The 24478-nt window shown below is 35.9% G+C and overlaps 3 protein-coding genes across 3 annotated transcripts; all 3 read right to left on the reverse strand.

The window, feature by feature from the left end:
- Nucleotides 1-5228: 5228 nt before the first annotated feature.
- LOC123565248 (uncharacterized) lies at nt 5229-5978 on the reverse strand. The gene has a single exon (XM_045359118.2). The coding sequence runs from the start codon at nt 5976-5978 to the stop codon at nt 5229-5231; it is 750 nt and encodes a 249-aa protein (XP_045215053.2).
- Nucleotides 5979-6266: 288 nt separating this feature from the next.
- LOC128546437 (uncharacterized) lies at nt 6267-7163 on the reverse strand. The gene has a single exon (XM_053516953.1). The coding sequence runs from the start codon at nt 7161-7163 to the stop codon at nt 6267-6269; it is 897 nt and encodes a 298-aa protein (XP_053372928.1).
- Nucleotides 7164-7385: 222 nt separating this feature from the next.
- Nucleotides 7386-10431, reverse strand: LOC123565249 (uncharacterized). Its single transcript, XM_053516954.1, has 2 exons — nt 8098-10431; nt 7386-7670 (listed from the first exon to the last, which is right to left on the reverse strand). The coding sequence occupies exons 1-2, from the start codon at nt 10429-10431 to the stop codon at nt 7386-7388; spliced, it is 2619 nt and encodes an 872-aa protein (XP_053372929.1).
- Between the last annotated feature and the right edge of the window lie 14047 nt (nt 10432-24478).

Genomic DNA, 24478 nt, shown 5'->3' on the forward strand with positions numbered 1-24478 from the left:
AGCTCAACAGAGCCAAAGACTCAGGGTGAGCTATTCTGATCATTCACCGTCCGGCGTCCGGCGTCCGTTGTCCGTAAACTTTTACTTTAAACGACATCTCCTCATAAACCGCTTGGCCAATTTCATCCAAACTTCACAGAAATGTTCCTTGGATGAAGCTCTAGAAAAATTGTTTAAAATTGGCCTATATCTTAAATATTTGATATGTTACATTGCCTAGTAGACTTCTACAAACTTTGTTCAAATCATGACCCCGGGGTAAAATTGGCCCCGCCCCAGGGGTTACTTGATTGTACATCTGAAAATCTTAAAAAAAAATCTAAAAATCATCAGTTTGACATTTGAAACATGTAGCTCATATTACTCAGGTGAGCGATCCAGGGTTATCATGTCCCTCTTGTTTTTCTATCTTCTTCACATCATCGTAAAACAAGTATCATGTAAGTTGGAAAGGAGATACTGGTCTAACGCACTCGTACAGGAGAATTATTTTTTTATTTGTTTGTTTGTTCAAAATGTATTTTTTTCCACAGTCCGTGTTGATCACACGAGCTATATAAAATTAATATGATCCACAATTTTGGTATGCCTTTTAAAGGTGTGATACTGTGGTAGTATCTTAACATTTAAGCTCACTTCCTAGGTTGATCAGCATCTTAAGTTTGGCGTTCGACTGGCCTTCACTTATCATTGGTGTTAAGGGCGTGCACTTCTTCGACCTACATGGTCGGCCGTTCAACCAAAGTCCCCAAATTGACTGTATCTTATATTAAACAGGGATTACAACTCTTCAGCCAATTGATCTTTGATCAGTCGAAAATTGTTTATAAATGTGTACTTGCCAGTACATATTGCATATTTTAAATATTTGTGGATCACTGTGCCACAAACCTCTAACACTTGGGTATGTTGAAACAGACATCATCCCACTGTTTATGTTCTTAAGTGCCGCTTAGTGCAGGTGATTGCTTGGAGGGTTAACTATTGCGTGGCATAAGTTTCCCGATCCTCACGTACAATGTATAATTAAACAGATTCATTTATATATTTAGCTTTAAAATGGTAATGATTTATTTATCAGTTTGTGGAAAAGTATTCTCCAGTACTTTGTGCGTTGGATATCAATTTATCTTTTCAGTATCCTATCTATCTATAATAAGGATGAGAACAAACACAAAATCAGTTTTATATATGTATATCCCTTTTTGCAAAAATCTGACTAACAGTGACAGTTTCAGAGATGAGAAGGAACTACATTTTATAAATATTTTGAAACCAGAACTTAATAGCGTTTGTCAATAGTTGTTCAGGCCCGCGTGCATGGCGATCTTGTTGAATTTTATTGTATATGTGCAGTGGTAGTAGTAATAGTAGTTTAAGTTTAATTACGGTCCATTTGCCCTTTCAGACACAATAAAGCATATAAATGTCACGTAAAGGATAGACCGCGAACATGCCTCTTATCATGTTCTTAAAATGTGGTTTGGTTCTAATGTAGGGGTAATGATTACCTCTCTGCAATTCCCAGAGAGTTTCGTCCAAAGAGCATGAATTTAGTAGCCAAATTGAGACTGTAAGTACAGCGGCCAATGAGACCTAAACGTACTCAAGTCTGGCAGTAACAGTCTGTTTGGAAAGGCAAGCACTCGGACCGGACCGGACACACGTTCCTAGCGTAGACAATATAGCAGGAGTAGAAGGCTAGCCACTCTGTTGATCGGGCTGCTGGAGTCTCCTGCAGGGCCATGCCAACCAGGAACTGGAAACGCAAAGTAGAAGCCACACCTGTCGCGGTCGTTGATGGAACGCCTTCGCCATTGTCTTCGGTCTGTTCTGTTTCAACCAGGTTTCACCCTCCCCTCTAACAGAAGCTTCTCTTTTGAGGCTTGGGCCGATATGTGCAGTGTAACTAGAATCTCCTCTTTATATATACTTGCTCATTTATCTTTACATGTAAAATAGTATTGGTCATAACTGTTTAAAAATTAATTATCAACTGTTTACACTTAACATACTACAATTGCTTTGTTCTTTAAATTTTTATCTCTTTTCCGTCCAGTGATACAGCTTTATCTTTAAATTTTATTACCTCCCTTTAATTTTTGATGTTATTTCTATAGTTGGCTATATACCACTTTTGTTATAAAGAACAAGTGGGTAATTTGAGTAATTCTTTCTTTATACAGTATCCATAATTGATTTTTAAGCTATTATTACTTTTTAAGTAATCATCTTGATATTATTTCTTAACTTATATATCGGGCATAAATATGTTTCAACAACAGTTATTAAATCCCCTTTTTAAATGGAACAATATCTGTTTCTGCCAAGTTTTGTGTGCATGTACACAGGATATTCTTGGGTGTATTATACATTTTTCTTGAAGTTTGCCGCAACGTCTGTTTACGACGTTTCCCGTAATTTTGTTATGACGTGACGTCATTGTATTATTTCAAAATGTAAACTGCCTGAAGATATGCGTACAATTGAAAGCGCTTGCAGTGAAGAATTAAAATAACTGAAAAACAACACAGAAGTCTACTGCTGTTAATTCCTTGCAAATTGAACTTAAAAAATAAAGTCACGGCCTTTTTCCACTGAAAAAGATTTTGTTATTTATGTTTAATAGCCAGAATCAACGGTCATCTCTTAATTGTTCAGCTAATTTCAAACTTATAAAGTTGTCAAATTTCTTTGGTTAAGTCTGGCTCTCGTCTCTGGTAAGTGTTTGACCGTTGCTGCTTATATTCAGTCCCTACTAATAAAATAAAACAATAAACAAATAAACTTATTCATAATTATATTTATACAATAGCTGGTTGTCTTTTCATTTCAGTTTGCTAATTGAATGCATATGCATATATTTTCTTCAGGCTATTGTGTATATTAATTTGTATTGGCAATCAACTATACTCTCCAATAATTCATGAATGTTTACCCGAAATATTAATGAGATTCAAAGCAATGAAGTTGGTAATTCCAAGAATGAAAGCTAATAAAAAATACTATATGTAAGGGGAAATAAATTTCACGCATCACGATGAAGCTCAGGGGATTGGTCCGTCTTTTAAACTAGTTTTCATTAAAATAAATCTTTGTTTGTTTGTTTTGGGCTTAACGCCGTTTTTCAACAGTATTTCAGTCAGTGTCTAGCCAGTGTTCCTGGATTCTGTACCAGTACAAACCTGTTCCCCGCAAGTAACTGCCAACTTCCCCACATGAATCAGAGGTGGAGGACTAACGATTTCAGACACAAATAGTCACGGAGAACATACGCCCCGCCCGAGGATCGAACTCACGATCCCGCAATCCGTAGACCAACGCTCTTACCTACTAAGCTAAGCGGGCGGGTGCAATAAATCTTTGTATCATGTATGTAATAAAAATAAATGAAACAGTTTGAACATTGCCTGTATGGTAAAGACTTTTGAGAGATGTCAAGTGAAGGCTTTAACAAGTTTTAAGTAAAGAATCGTTTAACACCCTGTTATTTATATATACCGTGAATCGAGAAATTTCTCTGTTCTCTGTTCTGTTTGATATTATATAAAGTCGTATTAAGAATTAAAATATCAAATGTTTAATTTCAAAGTCATGGCTCATATAGAGCATGCCACATATAAAACAAACTAGGAGAACATATAGAAAGCAATAATCATAATAACGAAATATATTTAACTAAGTTGGGATGTGAAATACTTCACCCAGGTTCTTTTGGTAAATTTCTAAATGTATTTTTATTTTATTTTCACTACAAATATGTTTTCAGCATGCTTTCTCTCTCATCAAAATTAAATGTTAAATAGAACTAATTTATTTCCCATGTTTCTAATAAGTTCAAAGTTTCAAGTAAGTTCAGTAGTACATGTACATCTTATGAGGGTTTTGGCACACTTTAACCCCTAATTGGTCCTAACCCTCAGTCCAAACCGAACAATGCCGGCAAACTAAAAAAAAACCCACAGGTTTTAACAAATTACTGTGAAAACCTGTGGTTTGATAAAGTAAATCTATTTTTAGTAACGTTAACAGTGTAACCGTTTATTTTTAGATCATGTACAATGTTCACGTTTATTGTTAGTAACCGTTTATTTTTAGCATTAAAATGTTCACGTTTACTTTTAGTAACGTTTACAGTGTAAACGCTTATTTTTAGATCATGTACAATGTAAACGTTTATTTTTTAGTAACGTTTATTTTTAGTAACGTTTACAATGTAAACTCTTATTTTTAGATTTTAAATTCCGTGTACAATGTTCACGTTTATTTTTGGTAACGTTTACAGTGTAAACGCTTATTTTTAGCATTAGTGGAATTTGTTACTCCCGTATACAATGTTCACGTTTATTTTTAGTAACGTTTACAGTGTAAACGCTTATTTTTAGGGTCCACTCACACAATTAAAAAACAAACAGGTTTTAAACCCAGTGAAAAATAAAAAGTTTTAAATACATATAATATAAATGAGTAAAAAACAAATACATTGTGTAAAAAGAAAGGAAATTTACTGATAGTATAAATCCTCAATATTTTACAACAAAGAATGGTAGACTTATGTTAAGAGCTCAATGTGCATCCTGCGGTAGTATAAAAACACAGTTTGTGAAACGTTCCGGGGGAGCAACGAAGCTCGCCGGACGCTCAGCCGCAGGAACAATTGATATTCATAAAGCATTGTTACCTTTATTGCCTAAGAAAGGCTTAACACTCCCAGGATATAACTGTCGTGGAGACATTAAATGAAGACAAAAGTGTTGTCCGTTTTACGTTGACTGTTTACTTCATAGACCGGAAGAACAACAAGTGACGTACAGGACGTCATAACAAAACAACAAAAGAGCGCGTTACTTAAACGTGACGCCAAGAATGGCGAGTCATTAAATATACAGGTTACTTAACGTGACACTCGGGGCCCGCAAAGCTTAAATTCAGACTAAATACATGAATAAAGTAATTGCATAGTAAATCTACTTTAAAGCAGTCTCAATAATAATAGTGTATCATATAAAATTTGAAAGTCTAGTACGATTAAATTTAGTAGTCAATTTTGTAATAAATCACAGTTTTGCTAGATAATTACATCCGTTTGAATAAATGAAGTAACTAACATTATTTCACTGCAATCACTGGAAATGTCATTGAATAAGTAGTATATGTACATCGCTGAGTAATTTAAGTGTCCATATAATCACATGTCATGGCACGTGAAACGAATCACGTGTATAAAGTTATTTCAACTCGAGTGGATACAGCTTGGCAATGGGTCGCATGGTAACACCTCGTCTGGATCTGATACGGGCTGCTCGGATAAGACCATCTCTACCAGTGACAACGTCCTCTATGACGCCAAGGGACCAGCGATTTCTCGGAAGGTTATTGTCATGTATTTGCACTACGTCTCCAACCGTAAGAGTATCGCCATGATTGCCAGACATCTTATGAAACTGTCGCAAAGATGTGAGATATTCATGCTTCCATCTCGACCAAAAGTGTTCAATCGTTGCAGACTTAAACCTGTAAAGTTTGTCTGCAGAATTGTGGGAAATGTCGTTTGCTGTGGCTTCTTGGTCGTCTGGGTAAACAGGGGAGGTAATTCTGCGCCCATATAGCAGATGGGAAGGGGTAAGAGGTTCCTCATCAGTGGGGTCTGTAGAAATGTGCGTGAGTGGGCGGTCATTGACGATACATTCTACTTCTGTAACAATAGTTTGCAGAACTTCCAAACTCACCAGTGATTTCCCGAGTACTTTCTTAATGGATGTCTTAGTAACGCCAATGAGCCTCTCCCACCAGCCTCCGTACCATGGGGCATGTTGTGGGATAAACTTCCATGTAATACCGTATGTCCCAAGGATCTCTGTCTTCAGTAGTTTGGCAGTGGAGATGTACGTCAGGGCATTGTCCGACATAATGATTTTTGGTATTGCTCTCCTGCTAAAGAAACGTCGTAGAGCCAAAATAAAAGAGTCTACTGTCATGTTTGGTACAATTTCTAAATGAATAGCCCGTGTATTGGCACACGTGAACAGACAAATGTAAGCCTTTTGTAGATTTCCGTCTGATGCCTTCACAGTTAACGCTCCGGTGAAGTCTATACCTGTGACTGTAAAAGGTGGCGCATGTTTCACTCTGTCGCTAGGTAACGGTGGGGGATCTGGTACCCGGTATGGTCTACTTGTAACCTTGCGGCACGTGCGAATAATTTTCCGAACATGTTGACGAATGCTTGGAATCCAAAACTTTTGACGAATGAAGGTGACCGTGCTCTATGTGCCGGAATGTAACTGTGTAATGTGTGCGTCCATTATAATCAGATCTGTAAAGTTATTTCTTGATGGAAGTAGGTACGGGAATTTCGTGCTGTCTAATAGTGGAGCATTGGAAATTCTACCGCCACAACGAATCAAATTGTCTTCATCCAGAAATAGATCGAGCTGTCTCACTAGATTTGGTATGGTGGTACACCGTTTTTCTTTCTGGGAAAGGTACTGTTTCACATCGTGGAAATGAATATCCTGTACGTGCTTTATTAACTGTCTGGCTTCTGTGTTGATCTCGTGCGATTCTAGAGGTCCGCGTGACTTCTTCACATTTCGGCAGTTGTTAACAAACCGGATAACGTATGCTGTAACACGTAACAGTTTCCGATACGAGCTAAATCTCTGAATGTCTATAATCTCTAGAACACTTGGATTGGGTAGTTTACTCTGTGTGGATGTTAGTACTGCTGTTTCACTGTTACTGCTTTCACTTTCATTTTCACAACTATCATATACAATGAGTTTGCAATCACCCTGTGGAAATGACGTATCATTTTTCAACCAGATAGGACCATTCATCCACAATCTGTTGTCGAGAAAATTATCGTAAGTAACTCCTCTCGACAGAAAGTCTGCAGGGTTTGAATCTGTTGGGCAATACTGCCACTGAAAACCATCTGTTAACTCCCGTATTTCTCTGACACGATTGGATATAAACACTGGTTGTGATTTTGAGGAAGATATCCATTTCAACACAATCTGGCTGTCGCTCCATAGATATACTTTTGTACAGTCAATGGTCGATGTAATATGCTGAGCAAGTCTAGATCCTATAAGTGCTGCACATAGTTCAAGTTTCGGTATTGTAAGCTGCTTTACCGGGGTTACTCTATTCTTTGCCATAATGAGTGTGCTCTGGTTACCGGAAACAAGATATGCACATGCGCCGTATGCTTTTGTACTTGCGTCGCTAAAGACATGAAGTGCAACATCTGTGGGAGAGGCATTGGGAAAGTATCGTCTGCAAAACTTCGTTTCGGTTGCTTTCGCTATGTCCCCTCTTATCTTGCACCACTCTCTGATGATGTCATCTGGCAGCACTTCGTCCCACTCAAAATTTCGATTCTATAGCAACTGCATAAGTATCTTGCCTTTCACGGTCAGTGGGCTTAGTAATCGGAGCGGGTCATATATAGAGGACGATTCTTTCAAAATTTCCCGTTTTGTCAGAAGACAGTCATTCATAGGCATTTTTGATCTTTGTGGAAACAACATTTCGTCAGTTGTAGAATCCCAGCGCATGCCCAACACTTTTGTGAATTTGTCCTTGTCACTGACTCCGTCAGATTCGATTCTAGCACGCAGCACTTGGTTATTTGTACTCCAAGACCTCAAATTAAAGGCAGCTTGCTGAAAAAGTCGTCTGCTATTAGTATAAAATTTTGACAGTGTAGTGTCGTCTGGTAAGCTTGTAATTATGTTATCTACGTATAACCCTTGTTTGATACGTTCTGTTTCGTCACATTGATGTAATTCAAGGTGCTTCATAATGGTGGCGTTTAATATGAATGGCGAGCATGTTGCTCCAAATAGCACCGACTTGAACCGATATGCCTGAAGTGGACTGTCTGGATTGCTTGGATCTGATAGCCAAAAAAATCTTGTGACGTCACGGTCGTCTGGATGCAAACTGATGTTCAAAAACGCCTTCTCAATATCGGTGGAAACTGCAAATTTATGGTATCGAAGCGTAGTAATATTGACGTCAAGTCGTTTAGCTGTGGTGGGGTATTCATCAGGCAATCATTCAAACTTGGGAAATGTTGGGTTGACTTACAACTGCAGTCGTATACAATCCGTATGGGTGTGGTTGCTGACTCTTTTTCACAGGGTGGTGGGGAATGTAATGTACTGTCGTACTTGGTCTAGATGGGTCATCTACTATCTTCTCTACAAATCGTCTCTGCTCCTGTTCATTAATAATCTCACTATACTTCTGCAGCAGTTCCGGTTCTTTTCTCAGTCTGTTGACTACACTCACTATTCTGCGCCGGCTTATCAGTTCATTACTGGGTAGAGATGGATGCTCATCTTTCCAGGGTAATCTTGCGACGTACTGTCCGTTATCGTATGTAATGCATGTGTCTTGGTATTGTCTGGTATATTCGTCGCATCCTTGGTATTTAGTCTTCTGTTCCACTCCCATAGATTCTACTTCCCAAAACTTCTCTAAATTCAATTCCTCCTGCACGTGCAAAGTCATTATGTTCATCATGGACACAGGAAGTGGGGAGGGATTGTTTTCTGTATATAACGGTCCTGACAGAAGATATCCTATTCTCGACTGAATGGCTGTGGGTCCATTTCCTCTGATGATTTTATCTTGTACCACGGACCAGTAATGATCAGCGCCAATTAGCATCTCGATCTCAAAATCTTCATCTTCTGATATAGGATGAGCAAGTGTGATCCCCTTCAGGTATGTAAAGTCACTAACATGTTTCTGATAAGTTTTCAGAGGCACGGAAATTTCAGGCACTATAAGGACTTTTATCGGAATCTTGTGCTTTGGGGTTTGTAGATAGTCTGTAGCTGTATTTAGATGTCGCATGCGTCTTTCTCTGTCTCCGAACCCTGATAGACATAACGTTTCACTTCCGGTTGGCTGCAGCTGAATTTTCTGTGCTAGGGCTTCAGTAACAAAGGAACTCTGGGAACCTTCATCAAACAGGATGTTTGCGGTGGTGGAACTACAAGTTGAAGTTACTATGGAAACTGCTGTCTTCAATAAAACGGGTCCAGAAGAAAATGTGTGCGCTGAATGGAGAACTGATGTGTTGGTTTTCTCCGCTTTGTGAGCTTCAGTAGATTTATCTGTTGGTTTGGCCGTTGATTCTCCTACACACAAACTTGTATGATGTCTACGTGAACATATCTTGCATTTGAATTTGGATTTACACACATTAACTTTGTGACTTCCTAGGCAGTTAAAACAAAGCTGCTTTTCCTTTACAATATTTAGTCTATGTTCGCGATCATAAACTTTTAAACAGTCTGTACTAGAGTGTTCTCCCTTACAATACACACATGTCTGTACTTTTGTATATTTCGCACTAGATTTTTCTTTATTCTTTTTCTCCGGTCTGCGGATATCAGATTTGGTCAGAAAGGATGCTGTCGCAAACACTTCTTGCGGGGTATTCAATGCATTTCCGGCGTCTAGAATATTCACTTCGTTCAATATACACCGCATTAAGTCATTTAAACACCAAGACTGTGTTCCGTGCGCACGTGTAATGTTCGTTCTCACTTCCGGTGATAACTTCTGAAGGATGACGGGAGTGAGGAGTGATCCGTATGTACTCTCGTTCTGGCCTAATGAATCAAGTCCCCTGATATAAGTCTCCGTGGTATCATAGAACTTTCTCAGACTGGTTACTGTATACACAGGGGCTGGAACTTCTAGCAATGCTTTCATATATGTTTGTATAATTTTATCTCTCTGTCCGTACCTTTCGTGTAACAGAGACACTGCTTTGTCATAGTTAATATTAGTTAAAGAAAAACCTGCTATAATCTGTACAGCTTCTCCTCTTAAGGACGACTTCAGATAATTGAATTTCTGTACACCACTCAGTGACGGGTTCGTGTGAATAGCTGACTCGTACGAATCCCAGAATGACTGCCAGTCAAGGATGTTTCCGTCGAATTTTGGCAAATCTAGCTTAGGTAGTCTGTGGTATATGGAACTGTGTGAGAGGGTAGAGGCAGGGTTAGTGTGAGACACATTCTCGTGAAGTTCGTGCACATGGTTCGTCTGGGACGATTCGCCGGAAACGGGCGCATGAAATGTTGGGGAATTTACATTTAAGTTAGACAAAGTTACCTTTTTAAAACTTGATATTTTCTGTATCTTGGTCTGTAATGTGTAGATATACTCATCATGCTCTAGAATTTCCGTCTCGATCTGTTCACCGTCATCTTCTGAGATTGAATCAAGGATTTTTTCATGGATCTCGATGATCGTCTGCTGTTTCTGTCTCAATGCATTTTCGATCGTCTGCAAATCTTCGTAATCGACTGCTTCCTGTTGAATTGCCTCGAATTTGGATAGAAGTCGTGTAACTGCGCCTTTATGACCCTTCTGGATATATCGTAGTTTAGTTGCCATTGCTCACTTTTTTTGCGTCACGGCACCAAAATGTCGTGGAGACATTAAATGAAGACAAAAGTGTTGTCCGTTTCACGTTGACTGTTTACTTCATAGACCGGAAGAACAACAAGTGACGTACAGGACGTCATAACAAAACAACAAAAGAGCGCGTTACTTAAACGTGACGCCAAGAATGGCGAGTCATTAAATATACAGGTTACTTAACGTGACAATAACTATTGCGGGCCAGGAAATCCTTTAGATAATGGACCTCCTGTTGATGAACTGGACGTAGTATGTATGGACCATGACTTTTGCTATGACAGCGGTGTAAAAAAAGGTATATGTGACAAGCAAATGCTTTCAAATTTAAATAACAATAAATCAAAAACATTTAGAGAAAAGATTGCAAAAGTCAAAAAACGGGAAAAGAGTATTTACTTGGACGTAAGACCTTAGGAACTAAAAGCACACTCAAAAAGACCCCCGAAATAACATGGGGTGATGAATTAGCAGAAGAATTACATAAACCAATTAAACGAAAATTTATTAAAAGAAGAGTGATAGTTAATGATATTGATGATACTTGGTCTGCTGATTTAGTTGATATGCAAGCTTTTTCAAAATATAATAAAGTTATAAAGTACTTGTTAACTGTTATTGATATATTTAGCAAATATGCTTTGGTTATTCCATTGAAGAGTAAAACAGGAGAATCTGTTACTGAGGCATTTGAAACAATTTTTTAGAAGGTAGAACACCTACAAATTTATGGGTAGATGAAGGAAAAGAATCTTATAATAAAAAGTTTGAAACATTTTAAAATAAAAATAAAATTAACATGTATCATATATTTAAAGAAGGAAAAGCTGTAGTAATCGAAAGATTTAATAGAAGTTTAAAAAGAATAATGTGAAAATATTTTACAACAAATAATACTTACAATTGTTTAAATAATTTGCAGGAAATGGTTGATAAATATAACAAAACAAAACATTCTAGTATAAAAATGACACCGTCTGAAGCCAGTAAAACTTAAATAAAGGTACTGTTTACTTTAATTGATATGGTAATTTAAAGATACCAAGGAGTAAACCAAAATTTAAAATTGGTGATCGGGTTCGCTTAAGCAAACTTAAACGGCATTTTGAAAAAGGATATACACCAAACTGGACAGAGGAGATATTTATAATTTATGGAATTAATAATACAAATCCCAGAACATACACTATTAAAGATTTGAATAATGAAATAATTCAGGGTTCATTTTATGAGCAAGAACTATTACCTACTAAACAAGAGGCTTTTAGAATAGAAAAAAGTTATCAGACGAGACTAAAAGAAAAAACAAGCTTTAGTACATGTATATATAATCTTTGTTACAGGTAGGCAAAAAGAGAACTTTCCTTGAAACAGATCAGAACAAAATAAACTTCAATTTGTTATTCCTCATCGTCATTAATCAGTTTAAAATATAAAAATAAACGTTTTTTAAGATTATGCACAATATTTTTAAATGAGATATGATCTTGGACTGAAATAGTAATGAAGTACTAGTGTTACATCATAAAACTAGGCTACTACTAGAGAATAACATAATATCTATAGCAAAAAGTAACTACAACAACAACAACAAAGAAATCAACAACAATAACAGCTGTGTTTCTCATTTCAAAATGTTAGTTACATACATTGTCAATTTACCGTATTTGCATTATATTGAGTAGCCCGCCTTACTGATTGATTGACACATCACGTGACCAATTTCGCTGTTTCAGTTGATTCTACTCTGACCTAGAGAAACCCGTCAATGAATTTAAAAACATAATACGCGTGGCTCTACTGGAATGAGGTTAATCCGGTTAACTGCAAGGTTAGTTAATACTTTTACATATATCTAAAAATGGTTGAGAAAATTTAAGACTTCGAGAACAATAATTGTTAATTCACATTATATTTAACTGTGACTTCACCGAATTATTGTAAATCATAATTATTATGTTTGATATATCAAAATAGTGCAGTATTTTTATAACGTCTCTTGTACTTACTAGAGTGGTCATTTACAATATATTTTTGTACAGTATTTTATACGTTAATATAAAATGATTCATCTAAATGGATGAGGCTCAAATAAAATAAAATGTATTAATAATATTACATCAGCCACTTGTGTTTTTCATGTTATATTTAACCACTTAAACATCATTATTTTATATATAAAATAGAAGCTTACATGACAATAACAGTATAACAAGTTTTGTAAAAATATCAAGTCATAAATAAAATTTAGGTTCTTGAGAACCGGCGAATATTTTTTTCACAAAAGCACTCAATCTGGTCAAGAGTTGCGTGTCGGTAGTTGACAGTAGGTCTCTAAATTTAATAATATTTGGCCTACGGTAATATTTCAGTGGTATATATGTTTTTCTTTCTTCGTTTAAGGACCGACATATCAAAAGATAATGCAGCTCATCACCTAGGTCATTCGAGGGGCAGAGCGGGTACCTTCTTTCGTTGTGTGGCACATGACTTTGTGACCATCTTCCAACTTCAGTAGGGAACTTATGATTGCCAGTTCGGAAACTGAATAATGATAAGCGCTGGGTAGGTATTAGGATCTTGAGGTAGCTTTCCAGCATAATATTGTCCTTAAAGAGGCTATACATTTGGCCTTTAGAGGAGGAGTCTAGATTTGACCTCCAGTTTTGTGTGAACTGGTCAATGAGCGTATGCCTTACAAATGTATGAACGTTTACATTAAAATATGGCTGGTTTACCCATACATACGAATAACCGGCGGAATCCAATATTGCTTTAACATGTTTTAACCATTAAAAATTGTGAGTTGACTGATACATGCTTTGATAGCAAAAAAGGATGTTTTTGATGCGTTTGGAGTAAGGATTAGTTTACTCTAAAATTTGACCATGCGTGACGTTATAATGATTTCTAAGGGGTAGCAACCAAGTTCGGCGTATAGCATATTACGTGGGGTGCTTTTCCTATATTTTGTCTTTTTACCCTTAAAAAGGCACAGTGTACCTGTTCTATGATATCAAGATATCAAAATTTTCATAACCAAATACCTCAAAACCGTATGTTAAAATGAATAAAACAGTATTATCAAACAGCTTTAGCTGTAGGTCAACAGGGGCTAGATTACTAATGTTTACCAGGAGCTGAATAACAAAACTATCGTATCAATCACAAAGCAGTCTGTCCAGTTTCCTTGCTTTACTGACTGCTAGATCTGAAGCAATGTTTACTATTTTCAGGTAAAATTAGCTACAATCTGAACTGAGTATTCACACTGGGAATACAGCTTACTGCATCAACTATTATGAACAAATTCCTGTCCAATTTCATGGTAACTGATTATAAATGTTATCTCACTACCACACATGATTTAGAAAGTAGTCATTATGGCAAAACTGGCTGAAATAATCTTATTCCACTATAATTCTATTTCCTAGCTTTTTTTTCGCTAGCCGATGCAATTTAACGAAGTCTATTAAATTTTACAAAATCACAGAAAGTACCTGATCTTGATTAAAAGCATCTAAAATGGAATTATTTACCCATTCACAACACCGAACAACTGCCTTCGGTCAAATCTGAGAAGCTGTAGACATATATGTACAAAGGCGGTCAATCCCCATCTATGCGACAAACTTCACATTGTCCGAGCGCTCTCATTTCAGGTTTTTAGGTACTAAAAGTGTAAGAAATCCAACAGAATTAGTAAATATACAATTCAGGACCTCAGATATGATGATTTATGCTCAGTTAAGCATTAAGGAAACCAATATGCAAGTCTAGTGTGTGAAAATCTGCCTGTTTTCCTTCAAAATCAATTAAAATATGCCAATTTCAGGCCTAATCTGTCCAATTTTCAAGCCCTTGAACTGATTTTTCTTGCACAGATTATGATTACACATATTTCACTATTCAGACTGTGTGTACTGTGTAAATTCAAGTAACCAAAAGAGCAATTTTATGAAAACAAGAATAGAAAAAAATACATATCTGACTTTAGGTCAGATTTCCTCAGTCGCAGCTCAAATTTCTAAAAAATAAAAAAATATCACATCGCGGCATTTGTAATACCCCATTTTGTTTTCCGCATACCGGTTTCAAACAAAGAACGCGTAGACTACTCACACGAAAAAGGAACATGTGAACTAAGAAAAATCCTGTAGCTGTCAAATTTGCCCTTTTTAAGCAGCCCTGTATGTGGCAAATATGAGAATGAATAGCTTTTGTACATATATGTGTCATATACTTTTCAGTGATCATTCATTCATGGCTACCCTAGGTAAAATGAGCCAAACAGCTCTGAAAAATCCAATATGTGAGCTTACTAAAAAGCTTATGAGTCTTTCTGGAATGAATATTTCACTCAAGTCTTACAGTTTACAGGCATTCAGTGCACTCTGTAAATGAAACATGCACACCATGACCATTTACACTGCACAAAATCTTACACTGTGTATCACAGCTGAGCATTCTGGCAAAACAGCCCCTATCTCTATAAAGAATGATTTTAATGTACATCACTGCCTGCTGAATGTTCCAAACTGGCTTAATTTCAGCAAAAACCTTAATAAATATCAACCTGAGAAACTACAACTGGTGCTCCTAATATTTCCTGTGACGAATATCAATGGAAGTGACCCTTCGTGTGACCGAACCAGGATCTTCTGTGTGACTGGAAGGCCTTCGGTCGAACAACATCTAAAATATGAGTCGAGCTAGTCATAATTTCTTAGAATGAATACTTCATCAGTTTACATGATTGTATGTATGTGCAAACAAACTATATTTCAAAACAATCTGACTGCAAAGAAAGTGTGAAATGCTAAAAGTGCCCCTCAAAGCAACTTTTCTATGAATATTTATATCACAGTCTCCTTTCCCCATACTGAAACTGTCATAATGTAATATAAAACCTCAAATTCAAGTCCTATGTATGTAAAATGTGTCATAACAAACAGTCTGAATAACAAAACTATCAATCACAAAGCAGTCTGTCCAGTTTCCTTGCTTTACTGACTGCTAGATCTGAAGCAATGTTTACTATTTTCAGGTAAAATTAGCTACAATCTGAACTGAGTATTCACACTGGGAATACAGCTTACTGCATCAACTATTATGAACAAATTCCTGTCCAATTTCATGGTAACTGATTATAAATGTTATCTCACTACTACACATGATTTAGAAAGTAGTCATTATGGCAAAACTGGCTGAAATAATGTTATTCCACTATAATTCTATTTCCTAGCTTTTTTTTGCTAGCCGATGCAATTTAACGAAGTCTATTAAATTTTACAAAATCACAGAAAGTACCTGATCTTGATTAAAAGCATCTAAAATGGAATTATTTACCCATTCACAACACCGAACATCTGCCTTCGGTCAAATCTGAGAAGCTGTAGACATATATGTACAAAGGCGGTCAATCCCCATCTATGCGACAAACTTCACATTGTCCGAGCGCTCTCATTTCAGGTTTTTAGGTACTAAAAGTGTAAGAAATCCAACAGAATTAGTAAATATACAATTCAGGACCTCAGATATGATGATTTATGCTCAGTTAAGCATTAAGGAAACCAATATGCAAGTCTAGTGTGTGAAAATCTGCCTGTTTTCCTTCAAAATCAATTAAAATATGCCAATTTCAGGCCTAATCTGTCCAATTTTCAAGCCCTTGAACTGATTTTTCTTGCACAGATTATGATTACACATATTTCACTATTCAGACTGTGTGTACTGTGTAAATTCAAGTAACCAAAAGAGCAATTTTATGAAAACAAGAATAGAAAAAAATACATATCTGACTTTAGGTCAGATTTCCTCAGTCGCAGCTCAAATTTCTAAAAAATAAAAAAATATCACATCGCGGCATTTGTTATACCCCATTTTGTTTTCCGCATACCGGTTTCAAACAAAGAACGCGTAGACTACTCACACGAAAAAGGAACATGTGAACTAAGAAAAATCCTGTAGCTGTCAAATTTGCCCTTTTTAAGCAGCCCAGTATGTGGCAAATATGAGAATGAATAGCTTTTGTACATATATGTGTCATATACTTTTCAGTGATCATTCATTCATGGCTACCCTAGGTAAAATGAGCCAAACAGCTCAAAAAAATCCAATATGTGAGCTTACTAAAAAGCTTATGAGTCTTTCTGGAATGAATATTTCACTCAAGTCTTACAGTTTACAGGCATTCAGTGCACTCTGTAAATGAAACATGCACACCATGACCATTTACACTGCACACAATCTTACACTGTGTATCACTCCTGCTCAAACAAGACTTCTAATAATTTAGAAATTTAATGAGGTCAGCACGTGTCACAAGAATAGCCAATTACACAATGATAATATTAAGCGAAACACACTACTAACTGAACACTAAAAACAAAGAAAAATATCAAACAGGGAATGCCACGCACCAAAGTCCGACACTATGAGTGATTTCGGTCAAAGTCAGTTTAATGTATCAACACCCGCCATACGACTCATAAACACATTAACACTTTCTGTAATATCAAAGTCTATATATATTCAGAAATAAACATATCCGTTATTATGTCAATATTTAACGAATATCACATTATTTATATTTCTAGCCCAATAATGTTCAATTGTCTCTGGGCTATATGGTATTTCCTCACTTCACATTTATTATGCATGTACTAGGAACATCTGTATTCCTGAATATTTCATGTTTAGTTTAAACATATTTTATTGCTTATATATACATGTATATATACAGAGACAAGACATTTACGATATATTGAAAAGCAAAAGGGTTGGGCCCAAGTTCTTACAACATTAGCGATCGGCCCTTCCCTACATAGAAAGTAAACATATATTGTTATTTAGTAATGGCATAATTTTAATCTATTTGTAACATGCATATATATTAAGCAAAAAAAAAGAAAGACATAAAACGTTGAGATAGAAACATAATTTGTCAGTAGCTTAAGCAAGTACATATATATAACTTTTGATAAGGCTTTAGGATCCAGCCAGGAAGTATCCCACCAATGATCATTGGATTCGTTTCTGCCAACATATACATTTGCAAATTAGTGGCAGCAGGGCGTATACACATAGTAAACAAAGTCAAGCGTTGTGAAAACGTTCCGTAGTTTTAATGAATTTTTAAACAGCTGTAAATACTTCTTGATTATTTTCAACGTCTAACAAATCACTACCGAAAAGTAATAGATTAACATTAAGTGGATGAAAGATTCTAGTTTCTTCAAAGAGTATAATTCTTTGAGGTTTAAATATGGGACAGTGAAATAGGTAATGATCAGCATCTTCAAACGAGTATCCACAATTACATGTCGCAGTTTCCCTCAAAAAGTTCCTGAACAGATCACCATGCAGATTACTACAGTTATTTCTAATGCGCGCATGTAGAACAGAAAAAAGTCTGTTTCCAAACAAAAAATGCTTAGGTACTTGGGGCGCTTTAAACATCTCTTTCATTCTTGATTTAAATATATTTAATGAATTTGAATCGCGAACAGCAGTATCAAGTGTATTCCATAATTCGGTAGCAGAAGGTATAAATGATTTATTGTATGTCTCTGTACGTTGATTTACTGTTGTATAATTGTTGCTATTCCTTAGTGGATAATTTGTCGTTTCTGAAATTAATGAAGGGAAGATATTTTCTACGTATTGTGGAAGAAGACCATTTTTTGCTTTATAGACCGTAACCAACTTCTGAATTTTTCGCCTGTCTGAAAGGGAAACCCAACCTACTTCCTTAATCAGAGAGTTGATTGAAACCGAACGCGTTAAACCTGTTACTACGCGAGCGGCTTCATACTGTAACTGTTCTAAAAATTGCTTTTCATATAATGTGCATCCGTCCCACACAATCGAAGCGTACTCTAATATGGGGCGCATGTAAGAGATATAGATTATATTTAATGTTGATCGTTTTAATTTAAATTTCAATGCCCGCATTGTACTTAGCACTTTGGAGGCTGATAAGGTTATATTTTCAATGTGTTTGTGCCATTTTAAATCTGTCGATAGTGTTAAGCCTAAATGTTTATGATGATCTACAAAATCAAGAGAGTTGTCATTAAACACAAGCGTTGGCTTATTATCTATATTTGTTGAGAAAAACATGACTTCAGTTTTACTAGGATTTAAATTTACTAGCCATTGTTTTGACCACTCATCGATGAGTTGGAGGTCACGATTTAAAGTCGTTTCGATATAATGTGAGTCACTAGATGAAACAGCTAAAGAACTGTCATCTGCGAAGAGGCGCGTTACACTTAGTAGATTTTCGGCAATGTCATTAACGTAGACGAGAAATAGAAGAGGCCCAAGGGCGGAGTCTTGGGGAACACCAGCAGAGATATCAAGTATTTCAGATAATTCAGAACCTACAAACACAGACTGTTTTCTTTCAGAGAGGTAGTCATTGGTCCAATATCACTTCACATATATTTCATGGATGTCAATGATCCAATATCACTTCACATATTTAACTATATACATATAGAATGATAAAAAGAAACATCGATGGCTAAAACCAAAGGCAAAAAGAATTAATAAACATGAAATCAAGCTTATAAATGAAAACAAAAATAAGCATAAGGGCAAACTATGAAGGGCGGGTGGGTTTAATTTTAGTCTTTTAGACTAGTGACACGTAACTAGAAATTTCAACAAGTGGCGCCAAAATTGTGTGAGCGTCGTTATATAAACTAGTCAACCAATAATAATAATTTTAACAAAGAACCAATCGGCGAGAGAGATTCACGAGGTTGGCTAAAAAACTTAACGACTGGAAAGAGAAACGTGATCGTCGTTAATTAATTATTTTAAAAGATTTAAAATATACCAATTAACTCCTGCTCATAATAATAAACAAGTCTTCAGATATACATCTCTCTATTTATGACAATATTATACATACCAAAATTTATGACAAGAGGGATGATTTTAACTTTAGTATTGTAAATTTTCCCCATTTGGATAGGGATGTACCTCAGGCTACATCTTATGGGGTATATATTTCTCAATTAATCCGGTTTGCTAAAGCGTGTAGTCATGTCAAGCATTTCAATGAACGTAATCTATATATTACAAGTAAACTTCTTCAGCAAGGCTACCGTTATTACAAATTGCGTAAATATTTTGTTAAATTTTACTATCGTAATTCTGATTTAGTTTTAAAATTCAATAGTAATTTAAAGACACTTCTGCGAGAAGGTACATGTATTTCTAAACCCGTTTTTTATGGGGATGTGGTTTACAAACTTCGTAAGATCTTGGGTCATGGTAATTTTCCAAATGCATTTGGTAAAATTATAAAACGTTTTATTAAAAGAGGTTACGACCCAACTGTTTTGAGACATACCGCATGTTTAGTGTTCAACCCGTTTACAGTTGGAAACTACGCTTCCCTCTTTGATTGTGTCTGACGGAAGAGGGGGAGGACTCTATGATAAGCAGTTTTTAAATCCTACCAGGACTGAACTGTTTTGATATCTGTCTTCTGGCCTGTTTCGTCGGGCCCTTAAGGATGTTTCTCTTGTTGATCTGTCTTCTGAAAAGGCATTGAGTACATACGTTTTTGGTTCTAAAGGTTTGCTTTTTATATTTTTATACACGAGCATTTTTGTGTTTTACATGCCATGCCTTTTGGTTTCCATTACGTGTGTTAGAGATTCACCTGGAGGGGATTACTTTTATTTACACTGTCCCGTGTTTTTGGAACATGGTGGGGGTAAGAGTGAGGTTGGGTGCGCACCATAAACCGGTTTAAGCTCCCCGGTGGTGTTTTTGCTACTGACCGTTCCAAGGCGGTGCCCCACTGTGTTCCTTTGTTTGTTGGTTTTGTCCTCTTGTGTAGGCTTTGTGTGTTTGCGCGTGTATGTGTGTGTGTTCCTTTGTTTGTTCGTTTTGTCCTCGTGTGTTGGCTTTGTGTGTGTGTGCGTGTATGTGTATGTGTGTTTGTGGTGTGCACGTCTGCGTGCTGTAGGTTTCGTTCAGGGGAGGCTGCGATTTTGGTACGTGGCATTCCCTGTTTGATATTTGTCTTTGTTTTTTTTTTCTAATAATTTAGAAATTTAATGAGGTCAGCACGTGTCACAAGAATAGTCAATTACACAATGATAATATTAAGCGAAACACACTACTAACTGAACACTAAGTCCGACACTATGAGTGATTTCGGTCAAAGTCAGTTTAATGTATCAACACCCGCCAATCAACGGCCCAAAAAGGAAGCAAAATAACAGCGAGTTAAACAAAATAAAACAAAAAGGCAAATAAATATAGATATGAACAAACTGAACAAAAGATTGCATTAAACTGAACAAGCAGAAGCAACATAAATTTATTGCGTAAACTCTCTGAGGTATGTAAATATCAAGTATAAAATTGAAACGTAATGCCAAAAAGTCGACAGTACAAGCATCCTGCTAAACTAAGAACCTGGCAGTGAGTTTATACAAAGTCTAGCTTAGCGTTTTAAGGTATTAGGCCCTTAATAGTAATGTTTAAAAAATGGCATTTGCTTGGTATTTTCTTACAGTTGACCATGCTTCGCACTTTGTTTTGCAAATTTTTAAAAACTTTTACCGTGCCGTTTTTTATAAATTTTGTGTTATTTATGGTATTTCCTCAAGCTCAAGTAGAGACAAATTTCAAAGTGGCGGCCTTTATCCAAAACGTTTGCAGAGAATTCATTATACCATTGTTTTTTTTATGAAAGAATCATCAAACTATTGGTAAACAATTATAAAACTAAGAAATAAAAGTGTCGGTATCATTTTTTCTAGGGTGCCTCAAGTAAACGGATTTAATGAGACAGATTTCTATCTCCAACATTGAAAAATTAATGTCGAATCCTGCGGGTCTGTTTTGAATTTTGCTCACTTCATTTAAAAGTAACTGTGGGGCAGAGGTAAAACCTACCTATATTTCTTCCACAATATGTAATCTAAGAATGAAGGCAAAATAAAGAACCTTTACCGAATGTAACTCAGTATTTTTAAAGATGTCTAACTCTACCCCTTCTATTTCAGAGGTAAATTCACTTTGAACAGCAAGAAATCGCTTATCAAATGAATATTTTCCACTTTTGTACAATAAATCAATAACAAGTCTTTAAAAAAGTAAAAACTTACTAGAAAAAAAAGAAAAATAAGGAAAAAAAATTTGGTCCCAGTGAGGCTTGAACCCACGCCCCCCTGAAAATTGCAGTCAAAGTAGGTTTATGTAGAAATTGAGTACTCTTCAAAAAGGAGATACTCTATTATGGGCCTAATACCTAAACAATTACTAGCGTTGTCTTACCTTAAAGTATTATGACATATAACAGTTGCTGTAAAATATGATGAGACTTGTAAGCAAGTGATAAAGGCTGATGCTACAGTTATGAAGTCTTGATATAAATGGCAGCTGAACTTAGCAAAATACAGTAGAACTCTATTAAGAAAGAGTTGAAATAACTCTCAGAAAGAAGTGACGAAGACGATTCGAACCTTCTGTATTTAAGTGCAAATCCCCGTCCAATTTGGCAAACAAGTAGCGTTTAATTTGCCCCTTGTAACTAAAAGGGCGATATGACCGTATAATTTGAAGTTCAGATCAGCTGCCAATACATCTTTAATATAATGATTAATTTCTTTGACAACTTGTTCCGTACGAGAATGATCCACCGGTCGAGGGAGAATTGAAGACACAATAATTTTGAAAAAAGGATTTTCTTTCCTAATGGTAGCAATTAGATTTGCTAAATCTGCATAAAATGAAACTGCGGAATTTTGATTACCAATATTGTTGGTGCCTATATGAAGAATTATGAAATTTCTGTCGTATAACTGAACTTGTTTCCTGCTTACTAAAAAGGATAACTTTCCAATAGTCGCCCCTGGAAAGGACTGTAATAAAACTCCCTCGATCGGTGACAGGTTCTTAACAATTGAATCTCCTGCAATGACAACTCTGCGGATTTCTATAATTAGAAAAAGAACTAGTTTAAACAACAGAACATATTTATATACAAGTGAATTCCCGACAATTCGTTTAACAAATATCAAAGCATATTAAACTTAAAAACATGTAACTTGTCACTCATAACGTTGCTTTTACTCGGAATCTGAACACAAATTTGATCACAAGAAACTTATCAAATCTTATGAATAGTGTTACTATCCAAAAGGGATAAATACCCAGATCCAAACAATGCCATATTTGTGCACAACATTCTGCTCTTAAGGTGAAAACATCCAAAAGACAGCAGAACTCTAATCTGTTAGGAAAAGAGGTACACAAAAAGAAAGTTATAGACCATAGTAAATATCCGATTTCACATTGATTCCGAATATGTTAACAAATTTGAACTAATAAAACGAGACACTTTAAATTTGTCCTTTAGAGAGTATGGATGTACTTTTTGTAAGCACCAGAGTGCCAGTCACCCATTAGTTGAATGAAATCTGTGGGAATTTCTAGCCTGAAAGCAAGGGTTGCAAAGCCTCTCCTAAAGGAATGTGTTGAATATTGGCTGGACTCTAAACCTATATCTCTGATAACTGTACGTAACTTTGAAAGATAAATTTGATATGTCACTGGTTTACCTGAATTTAATACAAATAACGGAGAATTTTCTGGGGCCGGATTATGTTTGACCATATGTTTGAAAGCTCTGACTGGGCATAACTTTGAACCCTTTATATTAGTCAATTGAGTGTACAGAATTCTTTCTCCTGCTTGTATGGTTTTAGTCCATTTCATTGAAACTAACAGATCTCTTCCAGAAATGCTTACATCTTTCCGTAACAAGAATTTGGGTTCTAACAAATCTTTTTTGGAAGTAGGCACTAAATTTGATTTTCTTGACATGAGAAAAAAGGCAAAAAGAAATAAGCACCAAAAGGTATAACTGTCTGATGCTGAAAAATCTAAAATATCATGAATTTTCAGAAGAATTTCTGGAGAAATGGGTTCAGCACGGTGAACCAAATGCATATGTTGTTTAGCTATACCCTTTAAGGACAGATTTATTAAAAAGGTGTTAATAGGTTCTAAACTGAAGCCCAATAACACATGCATGGTTCTAACACCACTGATATAATTCTTGATAGAATCAGTCGATTTTAATGATCTACTTAAAAATTGTGCGTATAACTGCAATGTTTCAGTTGATGTTGGTAAACTGTTTAAATTAAAATAAAGACAAAACAATGTAAAGGGCTCCCATTGTAACCTAAGGTTCTTTCTTGAACCTTCTGCATAAGCCCTCCTGTTGGAATCTCTAAGATCCCTTCTCAAACTCCAAGTTGAGATTCTGAAATACAATAACAAATAAGATCAAAAACACCTATAGAAATTACATTCTCTATACAACCAGATATGAAACTAAACGCCACCAAGTAACAAGTGATATGACCTACAATTGATTTCAGATTCATTAACTGCAGCAATTACCAGTTATTTATAAAACTAAAGTCTGACTCCTTAACTATACATTCTTTAAGAATGTAATCTTTTGTCAATTGTCGAAATTCACATTCATGAATGGAACTTAAGTGCCACCTTGACAAATGATCAGCTATTCTGTTTTCACTAGAAGTTAAATGCTGAGCTTTGATTTCAAATTCATTAACTGCAGCAGTGAAACAAAGTTCCCTGAGACATGACTGTAAAAAGGAACAACGGGATTTTCCTGTATTAAGTGTGATACAAACGGATATGTTATCACACAAAACTAAAATTCTTTTGTGCTTAAAGTATTTTCCCCACAAGTGTAAACAAACAACCAGGGACAACATTTCAAGAGCACCTACGTGCAACTGTTTATTTAAAACCTGGTTTGGAAATGTAGAATGAAAGAAATGACCATTCCAAAAAACCCCACAGGCTTCTAGACAAGCATCAGAAGAAAACACTGAATCTGGTTCCAACCAAGAACCAAGTGACAACAATGACACCCCATTATATAATGGTAAATACGTGTCCCACCAAAGAATGTCCTTTTGAACCTCAACCGGAATGTTATGAAAAA

The sequence above is a fragment of the Mercenaria mercenaria genome, chromosome 10 (assembly GCF_021730395.1).
Source record: "Mercenaria mercenaria strain notata chromosome 10, MADL_Memer_1, whole genome shotgun sequence".
In the NCBI taxonomy this organism is placed as follows: Eukaryota; Metazoa; Mollusca; class Bivalvia; order Venerida; family Veneridae; genus Mercenaria; species Mercenaria mercenaria.

Coding starts and splice junctions, on each gene's coding strand:
- LOC123565249 (XM_053516954.1), bottom strand. CDS start 10,431: ATGGCAACTAAACTACGATATATCCAGAAGGGTCATAAAGGCGCAGTT. Junction 7,671..8,097: donor GATTGTATACGACTGCAGTT/GTAAGTCAACCC, acceptor CGACTTTTTCAG/CAAGCTGCCTTTAATTTGAG.
- LOC123565248 (XM_045359118.2), bottom strand. CDS start 5,978: ATGACAGTAGACTCTTTTATTTTGGCTCTACGACGTTTCTTTAGCAGG.
- LOC128546437 (XM_053516953.1), bottom strand. CDS start 7,163: ATGGCAAAGAATAGAGTAACCCCGGTAAAGCAGCTTACAATACCGAAA.